Source organism: Mustela putorius, unplaced genomic scaffold (assembly GCF_011764305.1).
Source record: "Mustela putorius furo isolate JIRA1106 unplaced genomic scaffold, ASM1176430v1.1 tig00000145_pilon_pilon_pilon, whole genome shotgun sequence".
Classification (NCBI taxonomy): domain Eukaryota; kingdom Metazoa; phylum Chordata; class Mammalia; order Carnivora; family Mustelidae; genus Mustela; species Mustela putorius.
Window position 1 is genome coordinate 4620633 of NW_025421294.1, and position 22323 is coordinate 4642955.

Sequence of the window (22323 nt, forward strand, 5' to 3'; positions counted from 1 at the left end):
AGGGGCACCTGGGGGACTCAGGAGGTTAAGCCTCTGCCTTAGGCTCAGATCATGATATCAGGGTTCTGGGATGGAGCCCCACATTGGGCTCTATGCTCAGGAGGGAGCCTGGTTCCCTCTCTGCCTACTTGTGATCTCTCTCGCTCTGTCAAATAAATTTTAAAAAAAAATCTTAAAAAAAAAAATTCAGGATCACCTGGCTGCCTCCATCAGGGGAGCATGGGACTCTTGATCCTGGGGTTTTAAGTTTGAGCCCCATGTTGGGTATAGAGATTACTTAAAAGTAAAGTCTTAAGAAAGTTTTTTCTTTTTCAAGCATACAGACAACTTCAAGTCCAAAGAGGTCAGAAAAGTATTTACATAATAAATATGTAAGAAATTTTAGAATTTTATGGATTTAAATGAACTGATGATTCCCTCATGAATCAGCATAAAACAGCAGTTTGTATAAAGAATTCTATACAGAATAAATTATTCTGAATACATACTGTTTAACAGTTTAAAATTTTAAGGTGGTCAATCTTAAACACTATCACTAAAAATGAGATAGTTTTGGTTGTGATGGTTTGCTGCATAATATTTAAATAATGTCAGTTATGAGAATGGGCCTTGACTATAAATTACTCAACAATATGTAAACTAAAAATGTCTTCATTTCCTCAGAAGATTTAATTTTCCACTCAAATTTTAAAACCTTATCATTGCCAACCAAAACAAAAATTCTAACAGAGTTCTAACTTCATTTTAGTTTTCCAATATTTTAGAAGAAAATTATGGGTATATAATTAAAGTGCAAAACATTTTGTTATTAATTTTTTGTTACATAATCTATCATGTTATCTTCTTTGTTAACTTTCTTACTCAACTATATATGTTATAAGAACAAAAAAAAATTTTTTTTAACTAACTAGAGGAGAATAAAGCACTAGTGCATGTAATACTTGGAACATTTGTAATATATCAGTATAATGTGTAGACAGTTAACTTAAGGTTAGATCACTAATCAATCATTTTTTGTGGCAAATTTCCTTTTCCAAAATTACCTCTGTGTATCTGATGAGAGATAAAATAGCTGAAAATGTCACCATTATATCTATTTTATGTATTCCTTATTAAAAATAGAATGTGACTGAAAAATTGTCTGAAATTTTAAAAAAGTGTGCCAAAATTAGTATTTTAAAATAAACTATGAATAAAGGGAACACCGAGGCTCGTCTTAAGAAGCTGTTTGTCATTATTTTTTTAGAGATTACAACACGCATACAGTAAATGAATTTTATCAAAATACAGCACATTTCCTCTACTATATCCATAAAAATCAATTCCTGTGTAAATAGTACTGAAAAACAACTAAAATGAGTTAAAATTTACAAAGAGTTGTTAAAGGGTTTCAATCAATATTATTAAAACTATACAGTACAATAACCAAGTGATAACATCTTGAAAGAAGTGCAATATTTGAGTTCACATCTTTTGAAAATTACTGCCTATTTATTCTGACTAGCAAGAAAGAGCGGGTTCAACTTTTTTTGCAAAAATAATGTAAATTGCCATTTTTGCTAGTCCTATAAAAATCTTAATTAAAACAAGGTTGAAGAACAAAGCATAACAGATTAAAAATTCCAAAATTATATTTCTTAGTAATTAAAAATGAAGTGCAATAACTGAATATTGCTCTAATGAAAGGCTCCAGGTTAGCCTTGACTAAAAACAGTTATTGGTCTTCTGTGGCACTTTTTTCTGGTCCAAATAACCATGCATTAATTCTTACCATTGCATGTTATTCAAATTTTATTGAATTACAAGACAGAACAGAAACAAATAAAGTTAATGGTTTGGATAAACAAATTGATAAACAACTATGAAATATTTGTTACACTAATGAGAACAAAGGCAGCTGGTGGTAAAACACTATTCTATTACACTGATACACTTAGAAACCCTTTAAAGACTCTGAAGTGTTGAGTTCACATTTAATGTTACCTTTAGGAACAGCCCTTTATTTGAATACCTTTACACACTGGTAGGCCTCAAGGACCCATCCCTTTGCTCTACAACTCTCCACAGCAATTCTCTATCACTGTGCCAATTTCACAAACTTACTTTGGTTTCCTAGCTCCATGCGTACTGTTTCCTTTTACTTTACCAAGGCAATGTGAGACCAAACAAAATCCAGAGGCTTTCCTAAATCTGCTTACACTTTGTGTTATAGCAACACAATCTTAAAACTGGCCATTTTAGTTTCATGTGCTGCTTAAAATAAAAATTATAAATTAAGATTAAAATGGAATACTAATTATAAAACAGATTGCAAGGACTACTATTTGCAAAAAAAAAAAAATCAAGAGATTTCCATATCACAAAAAAAATGCATGGACATGCATCTACATAAGAGTTAAAAATTTCCTGTGACTAAAAAATTAAAAATTGAATCACCAGTAGCAAATGTATTGTCAATGGCTATGACAAGAACAGATCCTGTAGAGCTCATAAAATGCAATTACCGTCATTTTATTTCTTTAAAAAGACATTACATTTTTTATTGCATTATTTTATTAATAAAAACACATTAAGAGCTTTTTCAATCTCTGCTTCCAGATTTTTATAGGAAGTGACTGTTTTAATCTGGCCTTGGAAAGTGAACCCACCAGCACCACCTTCACCTACTCGCTCTTCAATTCAATATGCACATAGCAAAAACCAACACTTCAAATCTCTTGCCCACATTAAAAACAAGTAGTTTCAGCAGAAAAACATTAATACGAGTTGAATAAAAATAAGGGCACAAAAGCTATGAGACAGAAAGCTCTGCCATCTGTCTCTGGGCTACAATCAAGGCCAACTAGAGCCTTGCACAGAGTTCAGTCATGTGTATGAAATCCAAAAATAAACCTACAATCTATACAAAAACAACATATGTTTGTTTTTGTAGCCTTGATTGCTATGTTTAAAAACCTAACAAGAACTTTTATATGGTATGAATTCACCAGTCTCCCCTATATACTGTACAGTGGTTCTTTCCCTCTGACCACAAGTTCCATTATTTCATTAATGTACAAATTTGAACATAATTTTTTGAGTTCTTCTTTACATATAAAAATAGTCAAAATATTAATTTCTCCTGCAAATATCTTCCAATAAATCTTGCTGCCTTCCCCCTTTTTTTGTCCACAATTCTTATGAGGAAACCTCTCGTACAATGATGAGTTCTACTGTGTTCTGGAAAGTTTTTAGCAAGGACACTGCTTGTCCATGTTCAATATTAATAAAACTGTAGCCATTAGCCTAGAGGAAAGAAGAAAAATGTCTTTAAGAAAAACATTTCATAGTAATTTATTTGCATGTGTACATTTAAATATCTGCTGGTACTGCATAAACCTGGCAGAAAATAAGAATCATTCTGGAAAATGATGGAAAACACATGCAGACTCCTGGGCCTTAGCCCACATCTACGAAATTAAAATCTCTGAAGGTGGGACTCAGGAACCTGTATCTTGTCTATGTTTTCAGATGATTCTTATGCAGCAACCCAATGTTAGGAAGCACCTGGCTAAAATACAGTGCCAGGTATGGTGTTCAATGTGTATGCACTAAAACATAAATGAGGTCACCAACATGCAAGGATACCAGAGGGCAAGGCCTACTCTTTCTATTGCCTTGGACCAGCAGGTAAACACTACACTTCTAATAATTTAGGCTTAACATTTATTTAGGTCTTACTACATACCAGACACATAGTTCTAAGTGCTTCACATTAATTAAATTCTTTAATTCTTGTAACAAACAAAAAGATTCCTTCACGTTCTTATTTTCAAGAAGTTAACATTCCTGAACTCTAACAAAATGCTAAGATATACTGAATATGTATTAAAAAATATCCGTGGTTTTTCCAAGGTTCTAGGAAGAAATATGATCAACTATGAAAATATTAGAAAGTGGCCTATAGGAAATGCCACTATTTTCATCCACAAATATTTAGTGATAACCTTCACAAAAGGACTATTTTAAAAATCTGACATTTAATAATTACTTGATGAGAAAGCAGATCTTATAAAATGAAAAATTAAGAAAATAATAAAAAGATGTATCTTAGTTACCTGAATAATTTTATCCCCTGGTTGTAATAATTTTGATGCTGGTCCTTCAGGCTGTACCCTTGTTACAAATATACCCTTTAATAACAACAAAAAAGATAAACACTTAATGGAAAACAGTATGCACCAATGACAGAATAACAAGGAACAATTTTTCTTTGACAGTATATAAATACTTGAACCATAGCACAAGTTTTCTCACCATATTCTCTGAATGTTGTTATTTTTGGTGCTGGTAATTCTTACTTGAGTATAATGACTTCTCTTAAAGTACAGATGTGCAGAAATATAATAACCAAATTTAAAAATCACTTCACAATGTAATGAACATTTAAAACTGGGGGTTTAATCTGTTTTCCTCAAACAATTAATTTGAAGTGATCATATTTCAAAACAGAAAGCTGAACAATACAGAGAGAAGTAAAAAAGTTGGTATCTGTCTACATTTATATAAGTATCTGTTAGATTTTTACTTATGTACAAGAGACAATAGTGAATAAAACCTTATGAGAATCTCAAGGACATAAAAACAAACTCACGTCGTCTTCAGGTCTGAATGGATTTCCTCTGCCCCCAACACCTCCTGATATGCTAAACCCAAGTTCTGGATCCTTTTCAACTCTCACTCGAATCTGAATTAATATGAAAATAAACTATTACTAATATTTCAGAAAAAGCTACAACACAGTATTTAACTATAGGTAAAATATATAAAGATTCATCTAAAATAAATACTCAGCTATATGAAGGGAAACCATGACATGGAATATTATGTTAATGAGTTAGTGAGTTAAAGGCACAGCTAGGATTATAAAGCATAGCTCCTAACTTATCCTATTGCTATTTTACAAGGATAGGCAACCGATTACTACTGACGCTATCTTTTTTTTTTTTAAGGTATCATGGATTTTAATGATATGGAGCACACACAGTTACTATCAACTAACTGCCAGTTTCTATCTGTAAAACATCTAAATTACATAGTATCACTGTTTCCTGGAGGCTTCATAAGATATTTAAAAATCCCCGGGTGGTTGTTGGATATCAACTCATTTCCTGAACCCGTTTATATGCTTCCAAGACATTGGAACTGATGATCAGCTGATAATATTTTTATAACCACGCTATAAAAAAAGATCAAGAACTAAACTTGTTACAAAATACTCCTTTCCCCATAGACTAAGCCAAAACGAACAAAGCACATGTTCTCTACCTCACTTTCTAACAGTACTATTTTATCAATAAACTATAAAAACGTGTAAATGTATGATTAGTCACTTTTTATGTACTTTGGAAGACTGAATTCTCAAAACAGTTTGGAGGATAGTCAAATTTCAAACTCTCAGTATCAAACAACAATAGTAAACCGTAATAGGCCAGTCACGTTTCATGGTCTACTATTCATATTCCTGAAGAAGATCTAATTACTGGAGTCTCATCAAATGGTTTTTTATAAACAACCACCTTAGGAAAAAAAAAAATCACATCCAAAACCCTGAATCCTATGTCAACTAATCAGAACACAGGGGATCATGGAGTCAAGTTAAACCATTAAGTTTGATACCGTATAAACTTAATATGAAACCAAACCTTTCAACAAATTGGTAAAACTATGTTAAAATTCTATATGGATTTATTGCTAATAGTTAAATATCCTATGAAGTACATTAAAAGCTTAGTTTCATAGTTCAAATATTCTTGATTATTCTTACCTCTTGCCTTGCCAGTTCATGGCCTTGTCTAGGAGGACAATGGGGCTGTGTATATGGAGGCTGGTGGGCCACCTTCAGCATCAAGTAATCAATTAGTTGTTCTCTAGAGGGATGCCTTGCCACAGAAGCCTGAGGAAGGGGGTGATGTATTTGACTATAATTTGCCTGAGGCCTGAGGGGCTGGCCCATCTGTCCATTAATCAAAGGCATCTAAGAAAAACACGAAGTGTCTTAAAATGACCAACAATAATCTCTCATTACAAATATCTGGATTTTCTTCTTGGAACATTATAAAGCACTAGAGTTTAACATTCTAAATCGCACAATATCAAGCCACTCACACTATTTTTTTCTAATTTTGCAGTTTTAAAAGAAAAAAGCTATTAATTCTAAACTTGCTTAAACGCTTGCAGATAGATTTTCACTCTTTAAAGGTTTCAAATGAAAGGAAATACTTTAAAATTTAAAATTTTAACATTTAAAATTATCTGCTTTTCTGTTCAATATGCATGGACCTGTTTTTCTTATAGTAACCAAAAGTTAAAATGGTAATTATGTCAAAATTTTAAAATTTAAGCCCATTAAAAGGGTAAATTTTTCCATCTCACATATACACAGAAGATGCATTTGTTCATGTTTTCTTCTGAACAAAAGTAGCAATTTCTGTGGTAGGATTTTTTTCCTAATCTGACTCTATTTCCTTTTATTTCTTTCTTTCCAGAATTAATAAGTCAATGCTGCTATATGGTAGAAAACTAATTTACTTCTTGAGTGTGTGTAACAGTTGGCAACTTTTAAACTCTCTAAATGTTAGTTCCATAAACCAGTAATCACAAAATTTAAACCTTATCATTCTATTTTACTTTATGCAAGCTACACAAAATATCTTGAGATAAATATTTTGTTGTTAAAGAATTATCCTGTTTTGGGGCGCCTGGGTGGCTCAGTGGGTTAAGCCTCTGCCTTCAGCTCAGGTCATGATCACAGGGTCCTGGGATTGAGCCCTGCATCAGGCTCCTTGCTCAGCAGGGAACCTGCTTCCCCCTCTCTCTCTGCCTGCCTCTCTGCCTACTTGTGATCTGTCAAATAAATAAATAAAACCTTAAAAATAAAAAGAATTATCCTTATTTTAATGCTTCTCATCATTTAGACAGAATCTGAATTTTACACTTAAAATCACCTTTGTGCAAATGTGGCTAATTATGCTAGTATGAGGAAACTATCTGAAAAATAAGTTTACATTTGGATTATAAATATTTGCATATAAAGAGAATGCTATATAGAAGGGGAGATATTTTTCAGAGATTAATCATTTAAAACTTCTTACTGATTATCAATAAAAAGGTGATCTTATTCACAAGTGAATTATAGAAAAACTGTAAGAGAAATATTGAAAATTAAATTATTCCAAAAAATTATCCTAAAATTATCCCAAAGTAGAAAAGTTTGGGAAAAGATTATGGTAATTGTTTCATAACTACATGCTCTTGTTATATGAACCTTGCTGAAGGAAACAAAGAAGTTAGGCTTTAGTGAACATTTTTACTTTAAAAAGTTATCTTTTTTACTGTGTTACACTTCAGAACTTAGTTAATTCTGGACTTTGGAAACTTACAAAGTTTCCAACTGGAGATTTCTAACAGAGTGCAAAGATATCATCACTCTAGGCCAAATCTTACATTGATTGGAGAAAAAGTGAATGAGGTACTCTATTATCCCTATATCTTTTTTTAAAAAAATTGTGGTTGTTTACTAGTTGAACATGGTAGATTTGAAGCAATTATCTGGCAGGAGCCTTTAATTGGTTGTGTTGTCACTTTATTACTTCTGCACAATTCTGTGGACTGTACTCACTCTCTCCAAGCATGTATCATTTACTCCTATGTGCAGATTCAGTACTTTTCTTCTGGGGAAAATTTTCCAAACAATAATTACTTCTGACCCATGCTAAGACTGCCTGATATCTAGATTCTGAGTTGTACCTGACATTTTACATCAATGTTAAACATACCCATGGAATATATTAAGCTATCATTAGTAGATGGCTCAGGAGAATAAAAGTATGAAACAAACCAATAACCTAAACTACAAAATGTGATATTAAAAAGAAAAAGAAACTGAATAACATAGCTCAATTAAAGAAAAACAGAAAAAAAGGGTAACATAGAGTTATGTATGAACTTATGTTATAGGGCTGGGTACCCACTCTCAAGAACAGTGTGGAAGTTTTTATAGAATACATTAAGTATGCTTCAAAACTGTATTGGGCTATACTAGGAATATGGAATCAGGAGAAAGAACAGCTGAGAGAGAATATTAAAGGAAAGAATTATCAATCTGGTGTTGGTGACAGAAAAGTAAATTTTCTAAGTGATGCTTTAGTTACGAAAGCCATAAGAATACGATCATCTACTCTACCACATACAAAAAGTCTTCCAAGGTGATTTCTAATTACATTTAAAGTATTTTAAAATGCCTTTAATAATAGTAAAACATCCTCAAATGAAGAATTTAAGACAGGTTCATGTTTAATTCTCCAAAAGGTTTGCTATCAGGATGCTAAAAAGCCTCAGACTGAAACAATAAAATAAGCAGATGACAGTAGAGAAATAATAACAATAAAATAATTTTCTACGGTGGAAAAAAAGCATTGACTAAACTAAGAAATAACAGAGTAAAAATCTCTTTCATATTTCCTAATTAGTTTTTAAAAATCTTTACTTATCAAGGAGGAAAAGTCCTCAAAACATTATTTTTACTGTTAAGCATAGTTATTTCCAGTTCAAAAGCTATAAAACAAGTTCAAAGAGATGTCTTCATTTATTTCCTGAACACCTACTTTCATCAAGCTGTCTGGAGGAACATCTTTGTGACTAAGTGTAGCTGACGAGTAGTTCGGCTGTCCTGAAAGGAATATATCATCTTGACAAGGATCTCCTGGACAGGATGTCTGGGGATGCTTCAAATGAGGGGAAAATAAAAAGTAAACAAATAATGCTCTTTCAGATGTGAAACCAAAATGATGATGATGACAAGTGAAAGGAGAGTAGGAAAAAATATTATAGGTAGTGGAAAGATAAAGAACCAAGTCAAACATTATGATCATAACTGCCATCAATACTAGTATCTTTATGATGGATATTAACTAAACTTGTTGTAATCATTTCTTTATATATATATAAAAAATCATTATGATGTACACTTTGGACTAATACCATATGATATGCCAATTATATCTCAATAAAATAGGAAAAATATCTCAGTACATTCAACACTGTTAAGCTATTTCTTCATGATGTATTTAGTTTTATTTATAGTAATACCTAGCTTTTACCAATGTGAACAATTTAGTTATTAATAAAAGTTAAAAGTCCCAAATTTTAAGAGCAACTAAAATTTACTCCTGTTGAGACTACAAAAAGTCTTTTTTTCCCTTAACCCCCCCCCCCAAAACTGCTATTCTTTTAACAGCACAGTGCCCACCAAGATTTTCTTATTAATGATGGGCAGTACCAATAAACACACAGTCTTCTAAAATTCACTTAAGCTTAATTCTATCACATTAGTATTGGACAGCTCAGTATTTTTAAAATGAATGTTTTGATGAATTTTTAAAAAATTAACTAGAGTTTGTATTTTTGTATGTCAATAATATCCTTATAGTTTATCTCACTGATAGCTTTAGAGAAAAAACAAACTCAATAGCTCATTGTCTCTGAATATATTTTTTTATAATATGCTAGGAAGCAAGATGCCCATACTTTTCATTTTAATTTAGTTCTAAACACACCCAGCTATATTTTTAAAAACTGAAGGGACCGTGATAAATAGCACTATTGTTACTTTCAAAACAATATGTGGCTAGCAACACAGCTATGTATACACTACATCATCATTTTGAAAAATAATCTGAAATCTACTTCATTATGATATGCCACAGGATACACATAAGCCTAAGGGCTTTGTGACTTAATCTAAGAAACTTTATCTGCAATAGAGCTATCATGTGCAGTTTAGTTGCTGGTTCAAAGCACTGATTAGCGTTTTTAGATTTCGTTTGATCTAATTTTGTGTATTTATGCAATGAATATTTTGCCTTCCTTCCCCATTTTTGAGATGTGCTTTCGGAATGCACAGTAATCAACTTAGGTCATAGCTTGAAGTTTAAATTCAAGTCTGAATATGTAACCTTATCTAGTTTTTAAAAGAACAAATATATTATGAATGAAAAAGCAAAATGCAACAAAGTCAAAGGCTATGAGTTTAAGAATAATAAACAAAAAATATCACTGTTTAAGAGTTTGGAAAAACAATCGTTCCAGATGACAATAAAGATTATTTGAGTTAATAAAAGCCCCTGGTCTTCACTCTGTGGTTTCAGCTGGAATGAGTACCAGAAATTCAGGGCTTAATAGCTATCTCTCTTCTCTCTCCATTTCAAAGTGATAAATTACAAAACAATTGCTAGGACTCTAACACAGAAACAGATGGCACAGCAAGAAAGGTGAGGTCCAGCCACAGCAAAGTGAATCCGGGAGACCACTCTTGTCCTAGAACACAACAATGCAAAGCCAGCAGTGTATTAAAAAGGGGTTGGTGATGAGTACCCTTGGGATAAGGCAAGGATCCAGAAGTAAGCAGAGTCAGTATGGAAATAAAACTAGGGGAAAGAGACAAAATAATGTTGTAGAAGGAGAAAAATCTTTTTCAGAATGGAAGGTAAGGGGAAGAAATAAATATTTATTTATAGGCCATGCTACCACCTTAAGCTGTTATGAAGAGAAAAATCTTAAAATAGAGCCATACCAGAGTTGTTCAGTTCTTTCTCCTTCTCTGCTGTTCTTATCACCTACCCTTAACTTTCATTAGAAGAATAAACCTTCCTTCTTCATCATTAATGACTACACAGAAACATGTATAATAAAGGATTTGGGTTTGGCCTTTTCATTGGTACTTATTACAATTTTTCCAGCCTTGTATTTAATCAGATTCAGTGAATTCTGATTAAACTTACTTCCAGGTAGTGATTCTCATTTGCCAATTCTAAATTACTAAACTAAAAATTATTCTTACCCACAACACTTCTGTGTACTATATATATAGCACAGCCTTTAAACTTGAATTTTGGAGACTAACAAATTTTATTAAGCGAAAACACCACAAAGCATAATAATTAAAAAAAACAACAACACTCGGTTATTTCAATTGCTCATCCCTATTTACATAAACAAGAGTATATTACATCCTTAGCTTATAACCAAAGAAACTTAAGCGATAAATACTAAATCAACTTTGCAGGGAGTTTCAGAATTAAGCCATGGAAGAACTAGAAGGTAATCAAGATATCTAACCCACCATAAAAACTTATTTTCTAGAAATGGGAAAACAATAAAATGTGGGTTTTTTTTTCTTCTGTGTACTAAAAGTACTGGTCTACTGCAGGTACTCACTCGAAAAATGTGCCCACCAGAACCTCTTCCGTCTGCAACACTCAAGGCAAGGCTGCCTTGGCTGCCATGCAGATCCCTAGAGCTGCCATAGTGAAAGTTGCTTACAGCAGTAAAATTGGAATTAAAGGACCTTGACAGCATGCTCTGAATAAAGAGGGGATAGATTTAACAGAGATTAGTGTAGCATGCAAAATTCACAAGACATGTTATGTACAAAGACGTATTTATAAGTAACCCCAATACCACGCAGGAATATCATGCATCAAATTTTAAGTGCCAGTGCAAGAAATTGGCACTATTTACCATATATTTACATGACAACATACACATATACACATAAAGTACATGTAAATCCAACCATTCACATGTTTAAACACTAAAGAAGAAAGTACAAGCAAACAGTGGCTTTTTATGATGCTATCATTTCCTTTACTCCTAACTCATCTTATTAGAAGTTTGTCAGAAAAGAGAAACTGATGCCATACCTAGATGTATGTGTACATATGTAGTTATATATGGAACACAAGCTAATTTTTTTATAAAGATACATTTTTACCAACCAGTTATTTCTAACTTAAACTGGATTTCTAGAGTCTGCTTCATTTTATAGAATTTTATATCATTATTAAATAAATGGAGCATTTAAACATACATACATTCATAGCATAAGTCTGCAAAACACACCTGGCTCCTGACCACTATAATTTCTAAAAAAAAAAAATTACCTTAGAAATTCCCTTAGAAACATGCCTAAAGTTAGAAAAAAGTTGAACATATACATAAAGTTTTAGGATATAACAGAAGGCTCCCACTGCTCTATAGTTAACGGGAAAAAAGTTAGACAATGTACTTTTAAAAACGGTTTCTCCCATTCATATAAATAGATACTTAAGATTTCATTTTAGGAGTTAGTGGCATTTGCTGCTTAAACTTGGAAGAACCACTGATGAAATCCTTACACTGATGAATCCCTTATCACCAATCCCAGAGCTGCCTGAGAAATGAACCTCAATAAACACAATGCCTGATTTTCATTCTTCCTGCTTATTAATCCCCAGAGCTGTTACATGCTCTTCCTTTGTGTGGAGTCCCTGAATATGAGAGTCTTATGGTCAAACCGAGAGCAACCATATTTTGAGCATGGCTTGTTATCAAGAAATACAGAAATGGCTAACAAGCATTTCTATATTATTCCTAGGGAATACATATATGTTCTGCAGATTATGAAGTTGATCTCTAATACTAAGAAAACTTAATGTGCCAAATTACAATGTACACTTTTGGTTTTTTTGTGGATTCCAAAGTAATGATTAAAGAAAAAGCTAAACTTAATAGGCCATGCCTATGCTTTCCCAGACCATTTCACAAGCAATTAGGACTTGGCAGAGGAAATTCAGAGATACCCAAAACATTTGATTATAATGTAAAAATAAAGAAACTATACACAAAATCACACATAGAAACATAAATAACACACACTGAAGTACTACAAATAGTTTTATCATGCTCTTAACTTGATGGTCCAAATGACCCTTTTTAATTATATGTAGATCCTGGAACAAAGCTTTTTAGGACATCTTTGAACATATCTAGAGTTTCTGTAAATATGTCACTGACTAAGAAGGCTGAAGCTCAGAATAGGTCCAGGCCTGTGAATTCAGGCCTGTGCATAGACACCTACATAAAATTGCATTGTCGAGGCACCTGGGTGGCTCAGTGGGTTAAAGCCTCTGCCTTCGGCTCAGGTCATGATCCAGGGTCCTGGGATCGAGCCCCGCATCGGGCCTCTCTGCTCAGCAGGGAGCCTGCTTCCCCCTCTCTGCCTGCCTCTCTGCCTACTTGTGATCTCTGCCTGTCAAATAAATAAATAAAATCTTAAAAAAAAAAAAATTGCACCCTGTCACAGTACAACACATTTGTGCAGAGCTCAATTAAGGAATATGTCCTGGGCACTGCCATTCACTCCATGCTAATATTTGTATAGTAGCAAGTAAATGTGGAAATTATCATATTATGTTAATGATGTTCTGGTTGAGTGCTTCTTACCAGAATTATTAATTTAATTAGATGGGATAGGATAGATTAGATTAGATTAGATTAGAAGGATAAGGTGAGATCTATTTATATGTTTGGGTTCCAGGTATAGTTTGTTGCAGTGAAGGGAAGGAGGAGTTACTAACAGAAGGTTAAAAAACCAAGTAAGCTGCAATAATTTATCTATTTTTTTTTTTAAATTAATGCTAAGCATTAAGGAGGGCAAAGTAGCAACTTCTGATTTGGGGACTTACTTCTAGAGGTGGGGCAGGCATTGTGAAATATTTTCAAATATCTACTAGACCATAAGAATTATGTTTGGGGGAGGAAAAGGAATTGCAGAGAAGCAAACAGATTCCCCATTCACCCTCCATCATTTTTAACCAATGCTTTCAAGTTTGGTAGTCTAAATCATGTTGCTCTGTGTCCTCACAAGGCTTTTCTTAGTTTCACTGGACTAATCCTCACCTCTAAATTATCAGTGGGCAAAACTGGGAAATTACTGCCATGTACTCCTGAAGTAACTGAATGGTCAATTTCTAAATATAAAAAGCAGAGAGGTACAATGAACAGAGGGTAGCTGCTACTTGCTTCCTATGTACTCAAGTCTAGGTACATCTCCATCAAACAGGAAAGTACTGGGAGAACAGGCACCTGAGATATCAACTACACAGAATATAATGATAACCGAATTCATCTCTTCACCAAATCTGCTCTTCATTCTCTATGTTGGCATTTCCAACAAACAGTTATTCAAGGTACCACTCAAGCTTAATTCCTTTTCCTCAGACACTTAATAGAGGAATATTCCAATCACAAGTAAACTATTCTAGAGTCTGTTTCGAAACTGTCTCTTGAATTCTTGTCTTTGTCTCAATTCCATCAATACATTTCTTATTTTTAATCAACTTAACTATAGCCTCTTCCTTCTCTTCAAAACAAAGCAAAGCAAAACAAACCATACCTATAGCCCTTCCTCCTTCTAGTTCCATAATAACTCCAGGAGTTTTGTTACAAAACAGCGATGGTACTCCTTTGCTTAAGTAATTTCCAAATTCTTGGGGCACCTGGGTGGCACAGTGGGTTGAAGTCTCTGCCTTCAGCTCAGGTCATGATCCCAGGGTCCTGGGATCAAGCCCAAGTTGGGCTCTCTGCTCAGCGGGGAGCCTGCTTCCCCCTCTCTCTCTGCCTGCCTCTCTGCCTGCCTTGTGATCTCTGTCTGTCAAATAAATTAATAAAATCTTCAAAAAAAATAAAAGTAATTTCTAAATTCCTTAGAAAAAGCACACAAGTTCGAAGAGCCTCAATAATAAGTACAGCTACAGATGAGACAAAATGGATGAGTATGATTCAAGGCCATTAGATGTTCAGCTATTTTAAGGTGATAGTATTGAAAAGAGCTAACAATGGTAAGCAGAGGTTCATGTGAATTGATACATGGTATTAATCATATTTTAGGCATTCATTTTTGAAAAACTGGACCTAAGGAAGTTTTTTAAATGACTAATTGAGGTTGTATACATTTAGCTGTTTTTACAAACAAATAAGCTAAACATGATCTTAAGTTATTTTACCAATGATTTCCAAACTTCATTAGAGCCAAAGACATCTGATTTTAGATAGGTCAGAAATGCAGTTCAGGAAAGTCAAGAGTAAATGCCATGCTAGAAGCCATCTGTGTCAGTGACAGTGTTAGTCTTAAAACATTGACTGGGAAAAAAAATCTTAGATAAAATATTTACATTTAGGATATTTCTTGTTATTCTGCTAATTATATAGTAAGACTACTATTTTCGTATACATAGTTACATAACCAATAATTATTAATAGATGAGAGAGGGAGATCAGAAAATGCTAAACAGAGGTATACATGCAGATGCATGTATTATTTACAGTATGTATGGCACAGTCTAAAAAAGATATACACTAAACATATGAAATGCATTTTAGCTTATCAGGAAACACTGGGGAGTAAGAAACAGAAAAGAAGCATATCCTACCATCTCAGTTGTTTTGAGACTGGCTAAGTCTAAACTTGAACTCTGTTGTAAGTACCAAGAATAAAATCCTCAAATATAAGTATATATTCAGTAATTCAGAGTATCTGGTTTCACCTTAAGAAACAAAGAATACCAAATATTTTTAAGAAAAATAATTTTATAGAAAGGAAAATAAAAAATTCATATTTAATTACCTTTTCTAACTTTTTGGCTTCAATGTGTCGTAGTACTTGTTCTCTCCAATCATGAGGAACTTTACTTTTTCCTGGAGGATCTAATAAAGAATGCTCAGAACCAACCCTTGCATTTGGTCTTTTTGAAGGACTAGTCCGTGAATAATTAAAATCACTAACGGACATAGTTCTCTCTGGTATTTCACTAATGGAGGGTCGAGCACTCTGAGGCCTTGATGTATTTGGACCATCGATGCTATATGTTCGTGCAGAAAGAGGTCTCTGTGATCCTGACATCACTGGAGTTCTTCCCGCTGAATGTAACTCTCTGTATGATAAATATTCTCCTTCAGGAATCTGGGCCCGCCTTGTGGGACCTGATTCACCAAGATTTACAGAAGCTGTAGAGGAAACACTACTTTGTCGCTGAATCGTAGTTCGAGTTGCTCCAGGAATGAGTCGGTCGTTTGGTGAGATGGCCCACATTTCACCGTGTCTTCCTGGACCAACCCTCTGATGTAAATGGTATCCAGTATTAGCCCGAACATTGTTATGGTTAGAGAAATTCATATTGGCAGAATGTTTAGCATAACTATGACTTTCTGTGCTCTCTGATCTAGGAAGGCGCTGAGGAGGAAAACCGACATGATCTATTTGGGGATTCTGTTTGGTGTGCCACAGAGTGTCCTTAACAGCAGCACTGCTACTGTACTGGATGTTATACTGAGGAGGACCGTACATCTGAGGCATAGGTTGTGGGCCACTTACTGTGGGGCTTCTTATTATATTTGGCTCTTCAGGATTATGATTTGAATCAAACTTGAAAACTGCCTTTGTACCTGATATTAAATCAGTAGATGAAGAAGAACCAGTAAATACTTGCAATGGTTGATCATACAAAAGTGTAGCAGACTTGCTCCTGACAATATTTTTTCCATCAACAGTAGATGTTACTTTAATTGTTGCACTTGGCTGCTGTGGTCCATTATCACTAAGAATGTCATAGATTTTTAACCCTCCAGTCTCCATATTAGTTATACTATGAGATTTCACAACAGATCCAATTGGCCCACTTCTCTGAGGAGAGAGATCTTCAGTGCTTTTGGAAACACCCATATCAACAGAAGAATCAGTGCCATGTGGTTCAGTCCTCCTAGCAGACTGTGGAGTTTCCTCAGAATGTCCATTTATCTTATTTACACATTCCAGATTAGAATACTTATTTCCATTTTCCAAGGGCTCAGCTTCTCCTTTAGAATTAATGCTTAAAAAGTCTGTTCCAAGCACTATATCCTGTGTCTTTGATCTTTCCACTATCTCTGGTTGAAATGTATCATTAGTTACAAGTTTATTAAGATTCATATTGATATGGTCTAGTTTGTGAGATTCATCAGATGTGGCTGCTGAGTCAACACTTTTCTCAATAAGAACCAATTGCTCTTCAATATTCAAATCATATTCAGGTAAGTTAATGTCTTTTTTATCATGAAGCTGGAATTTTTCTTCTGTTGAATGATTTAAAATATCTCCATTTTGTAAGAGGCTGTTAAAATTTTCATCTTCTTGTCTAAAACAAAGATAATTTTATCACAAACATCATAAAGCTCAGGTTCTTTTTCTTTATTTTTAAAGATTTTATTTATTTATTTCACAGGGATCACAAGTAGGCAGAGAGGCAGGCAGAGAGAGAATATTTATCATACAGAGAGTTACATTCTACTCTCTACTGAGTAGAGAGTCCGATGTAGGGCTTTATCCCAGGACCCTGTCAAATAAATAAATAAAATCTTAAAAAAAAAAAAAAAAAGTAGGTAGGTTATACTAAAAAAATAAACTTACAGAACTCAACAAGAAGTTAGTTAGTTTTTTTTTTTTTAAGATTTTATTTATTTATTTGACAGACAGAGATCACAAGCAGGCAGAGAGGCAGGCAAAGAGAGGGGAGGAAGCAGGCTCCCTGCTGAGCAGAGAACGCTATGCGGGGCTCAATCCCAGGACTCTGGGATCATGACCTGAGCTGAAGGCAGAGGCTTTAACCCACTGAGCCACCCAGGTGCCCCAAGAAGTCAGTTTCATTGTATGGTGATTTAAAAAATAAAACTAAACAATACAGACTGAAAAAAATCTGAAGACCAAAAGCAAAACTAAATCTAATCACTCTTCTAAGTTATTTCATTGTATTTGGCAAATATTTATAAATGTGCTATTTTAAAATTACAGAAAACATTTTATTTCTGCTTTGTGGAAATAAACCTACTTATATTTCACACAAATATGAAATCATATTTGTGCCCTCTTGCATAAGTATTCAAGTTATGTTTAACAAATATTCCTTAGGATTGATCTTCCCATTAGGTAACAGACTATATTCATTACAGAAATACAACAAAGTTGTGGATATATCCCTTTGATACCCTTTATTTCATTACCCAAAAAACTTTGGGTAATAAAATAAATAAAATTTATTTATAAAATTTATAAAATACTAAAACTATTTCCCAACAAAATACTGGAAACATTACTTCAAAAATTAATCATTATCTTAACATCTAAGAGGTTATAAAATTATTCTACTACCACACTAGGTCTCAGCCTCAAATTCAGAAGGCAGAAATAATTATTCATAAGTACGTAATAGCTAAACTCATTTTGTGACATAAAATTTATTTTCCTTCTACAACAATACAAATCAGCACAAACAAAATTTGACTTAACTGTGTCTGGAATTTAAGAACCATTTTACTCTAAAAATTATCCATACAGTAAGCTTTGGGTTCAGTAGTAACCCAAATCTTTCTAATAAGCACCTAGCTGATACATTAACATGAAGGTGAAACAACACATCTTATTTTGATAGCCAAGTATTTTGAAAGCCCAAATAACAGTTGTTTTAAACTTCAGCTAATTTTAGCCTATAGGAATTAAGTCTTGTTTAGAGTCTGACCTACAAATTTGGGGCTAATTCAAAGATACAGAAGTAGTTAAAAGTACTGAATGCCCTTTAATGGCACTCTTCAAAAATGAGTAACAGAGCACCTGTGTGGCTCAGTGGGTTAAGCCTCTGTGTTTGGCTCAGGTCATGGTCTCAGGGTCCTGGGATTGAGTCCTGCATCAGGCTCTCTGCTCAGCGGGGAGCCTGCTTCTCACTCTCTGCCTGCCCCTCTGCCTATTCGTGATCTTGCTCTCTGTCAAATAAATAAATAAAAATCTTTAAAAATATGAGTATCTAAAAAATACCCATTTCAACTTGAATTACTCTAAACATGTTTGTTTTAATATCTAAAAATACTGTTACAGTGTCCAATTTTTTAATGAAGAGAATTAGAATATTTTAAATTCTTTCTTCCCCATTTTTAAAAAGAAGTTTATTTTTTTAGTAATCTCTATACCCCATGTGAGGCTTGAATCTATAACCTCAAAATCAAAAGTCACATGGTATTCCAACTGATGTAGCCAGATGCTCTTTTTCTTTCCCACTTAAAAACGTATTACAAATGGGGGCGCCTGAGTGGCTCAGTGGGTTAAAGCCTCTGCCTTCGGCTCAGGTCATGATCCCAGTGTCCTGGGATCGAGCCCCACATCGGGCTGTCTGCTCTGCAAAGAGCCTGCTTCCTCCTCTCTCTCTCTCTGCCTGCCTCTCTGCCTACTTGTGATCTCTGTCTGTCAAATAAATAAATAAAATCTTTAAAAAAAAAAACTATTACAAATGAAAACGTAGCAAACCTAAATAAGTAGTGATAAAATGGGGAGGAAATCATATACTACCTGAACTACTTCTATAATATTAATTTGTGAAATCTGGTTTGTTTTAGTCATATATATTTATTTGCCTTATTATCTCTACTGTATAAATAAATTATTCTATTAAGATGTTCACAAACCTGATTTTGGAATTAATACCAATATGAGTTTGTTTCACTGGAGAGCAAAGTGAGGTATCTTGACTACTATCAGTGTTAAGAGAAACTGAATCAGACATCCGAGATGGAGAAGAACAGTTGCTGTTATTCTGATTGCTATTGTGTGTAACTTCATCCGATAATGAATCTGTATCCTTTGTATCATCTGAAATACAAAAACTTAAGCTATTGATAAAGTCACTAAGGATTTGCGTTTAATACTTTGCAGTAATGACAAATGACATTTATATTGTCCTGGTTCAATATATAAAGAATTCTATGGATTAGAAGATAAATAAAAGCACTTCTGAAAATTCAGTCCTAATATACACAAAGATTAAATAATTTAAAACTCATGATACCTTTAAGTTTTTGACAAATATAATCTATGTTAAGATTATCCAGAATTTGATTCAGTTTTAACTACTGACAAGATTATATTATACAAAGTTTTTCTAAGGCCATCAATTAATTTTAGTGAATAAGGCTCTTCCACTCATTCACAGTATTTTATTCAGTAGGACCTACACCCAACGTGGGGCTTGAATTCACAACCTACAGATCAAGAATTGCATACTTTATTAACTGGGCCAGCCAGGTAGTCCTTCATTCACAACTTCAAAAAGACATAAAAACAAAGAATAAACAGTAGAGTTCACAGCCTAGATTTGTAACCTGGGGAAGAAATTATTTCATGTAAGTATGGAATTGTTTTAATCTATTCTGAAAATAAAAATGGGCAATACAGTCAATTAAAAAAAACACCAAAGAAATCAAGAAAGCTCACCAGGTGAGCTCTCTCCTGCTATTTTTAAACCATTTCAAAGAATTATATATTAAAAAAATGATCAATATATGAGATGGCTTTTGTTTTTTATATAATCAGAAATAGACAATATTCATATGCCATTATAGGCAGGTACTATCAGAAAGTATTATATTTTTAAAAGTAATGATAAAAAAGATAGTAACTTGGGGCACCTGGCTAGCTCAGTCAGTGGGGCATATAACTCCTGATCTCAGGGTCTTCAGTTCAAGCTCCAGGCTGGGAAAAAAGCTTACTTAAAAACAAAATGAAAAAACGAAATGATTTAATATCTTTACAACCCTGAAGACTGTTTTTAATGAAATTTTACCCACATCACAGAAATAGTATATACAGAGAGAGTCAAAGGAGATTATATGAATTAAAGATATTTTTTCTGCTCCAAATATCTTAGGGGCACAGTTTGAGTAGTCTGGATTTTCTTTACAGTTGGCAATAATAGTACATGGGGCTTTCTATACTCAACTTTAAGGTATCTGGGCACTGGAGTCTTAATTTTTAAAATACTGTTAAGCAAGATGGCTTTCTTTCCCAGATATTATTCCTTTCTTTCCTAGATAAGTTCTTTCCTAGATATTATTCTTCCTCTTCAACTTCCTTGTGCGGTTAGATAGCACAGTAAGCAGGAACTAGTAAGTACTCAAACACATATCACTATCACTATTATTATGAAAATCAAACTATCTAGAGGCACCTTGACGTAAGTTTCATTAATGCCATAAAGGCAAAGACTGGATGAATATTTGGTAGAGATAATACAGACACGTTCAGGCACTGGGGGGAGGAGTGAGGAAGGGTGAAAGGAAGGGATAGATATCCTTCAAGTTCCCTTTCATGTCTAAGAAGAGTCAGAGATTCTATTACAAGAAAAAAAATGGCTGGGGTGTGAGGATGGTTTAAAAAGAGTTCCAGGACAGATAAAATAACAAGCATCTATTCTACATCAGGTATTGTGCTAGATCTGAGTACACTGAATAATCTAGCACATTTGATACTCACAAACTACTTCATTAGCCTCAATGTATGTCAAGTTAGATAAGTTCATATGCATAAAATTAAGCAGCTCAAGGGTTACCCAACAAATAAGCAGCAAAAACAGAATCACAACAGAGGTTTTTCTGTCTATAAAGCCCATGCCCTCATACATAGCCTTGCATGAGGGAAGAGAAAATATCTAATAAGGGTCTTCTTTAAAAAACAAGAGGGATAAAGAACAGACCTTTTAGGAAGGCATATTTTAAAAATTGTTTCAAAAAAGTATTCTAAATAATATAATGACTTTTAGTGAAATTTATTTTAAAAAATTATAAATTTGATAAATTCAGCCCATTTCTATTACTAGTGCTTTCAACATCTAACCTTTTTTGTTATTACTAAGAGCTACCACTTTTGGCTGGTTAATAGAGCTTTCAATTAATGGTGGTCGCATCTCTGCCATTTTCATCTCTTCATCAGAAGAAAGTTCTTCAGATTCCTAATTTAAAGAAAGAAGAAAGTATTTAAATAAACTTTGGTTTCTTTGAAAGAATATATATTAAGTCATAAGAACTTCAAAGAGAAAAGAATACTTAGAACATGGAAAAAAAAACCTTTTTATGGTAACAGCAACTAAAACTAGTATATAATTTAAGTTTTTCAAGATATGGCAATAAAACTGTGGCAATTATTAAATATGTCAAAGTGGCTATGGAATAATACTTCATGATAGGTTTTAATTCAAGTATATTAATGATTATAATGTGCCTGGTACTCTGCCAAGTGTTAGAGAAATAAAAATGAATAAAGCACAATCTCTGTCATTGAAAAACTCAGTTTAGAGGTATTCCAACCAAAAGTCTCTTCCTAATTCTCACATTTATTCCCTCCAAAATTATCAAGTTGCAAGGAGTCAGAAGGACTGAGGAGTTCTTTTACGAAAATGAGTTAATGGCAATTTCTGACCAATTTGAAGAGAGAATTTTTTATTATTTTCCATGAATTTTTCTCTAATATTTGATGAAAGTCCCAGATTATCTGCCACTGAGTGATTAAGTGAAAGGTGTAGTGAACAAAAGGACCTGGTGGTGAACAACTATTTATAGAAATATTTTAACATTGCAAATACTGTATATAAAAAACAGAGCTTTTGCAGATTT

General features: G+C 33.4%; 1 protein-coding gene across 11 annotated transcripts in view; it reads right to left on the reverse strand.

The window, feature by feature from the left end:
• Positions 1–1211: 1211 nt before the first annotated feature.
• The window catches only part of ERBIN (erbb2 interacting protein), an 80762-nt gene continuing 59650 nt past the window's right edge, over positions 1212–22323 (reverse strand). For 2 of the 11 annotated variants that reach the window (XM_045075276.1, XM_045075275.1), the window contains exons 18-24: positions 21548–21662; positions 19345–19528; positions 15485–17030; positions 5807–6016; positions 4634–4726; positions 4098–4172; positions 1212–3285 (exon numbers count right to left, since the gene is read on the reverse strand). In XM_045075276.1, the coding sequence (XP_044931211.1) occupies positions 3178–3285; positions 4098–4172; positions 4634–4726; positions 5807–6016; positions 15485–17030; positions 19345–19528; positions 21548–21662 (2331 nt within the window). In that variant the 3' untranslated portion in view covers positions 1212–3177. Of the gene's footprint in view, positions 3286–4097; positions 4173–4633; positions 4727–5806; positions 6017–8645; positions 8766–11256; positions 11401–15484; positions 17031–17111; positions 17229–19344; positions 19529–21547; positions 21663–22323 lie in introns of those variants that run through there. The other 9 variants (XM_045075270.1, XM_045075271.1, XM_045075274.1 and 6 more) reach the window with 9 other exon arrangements.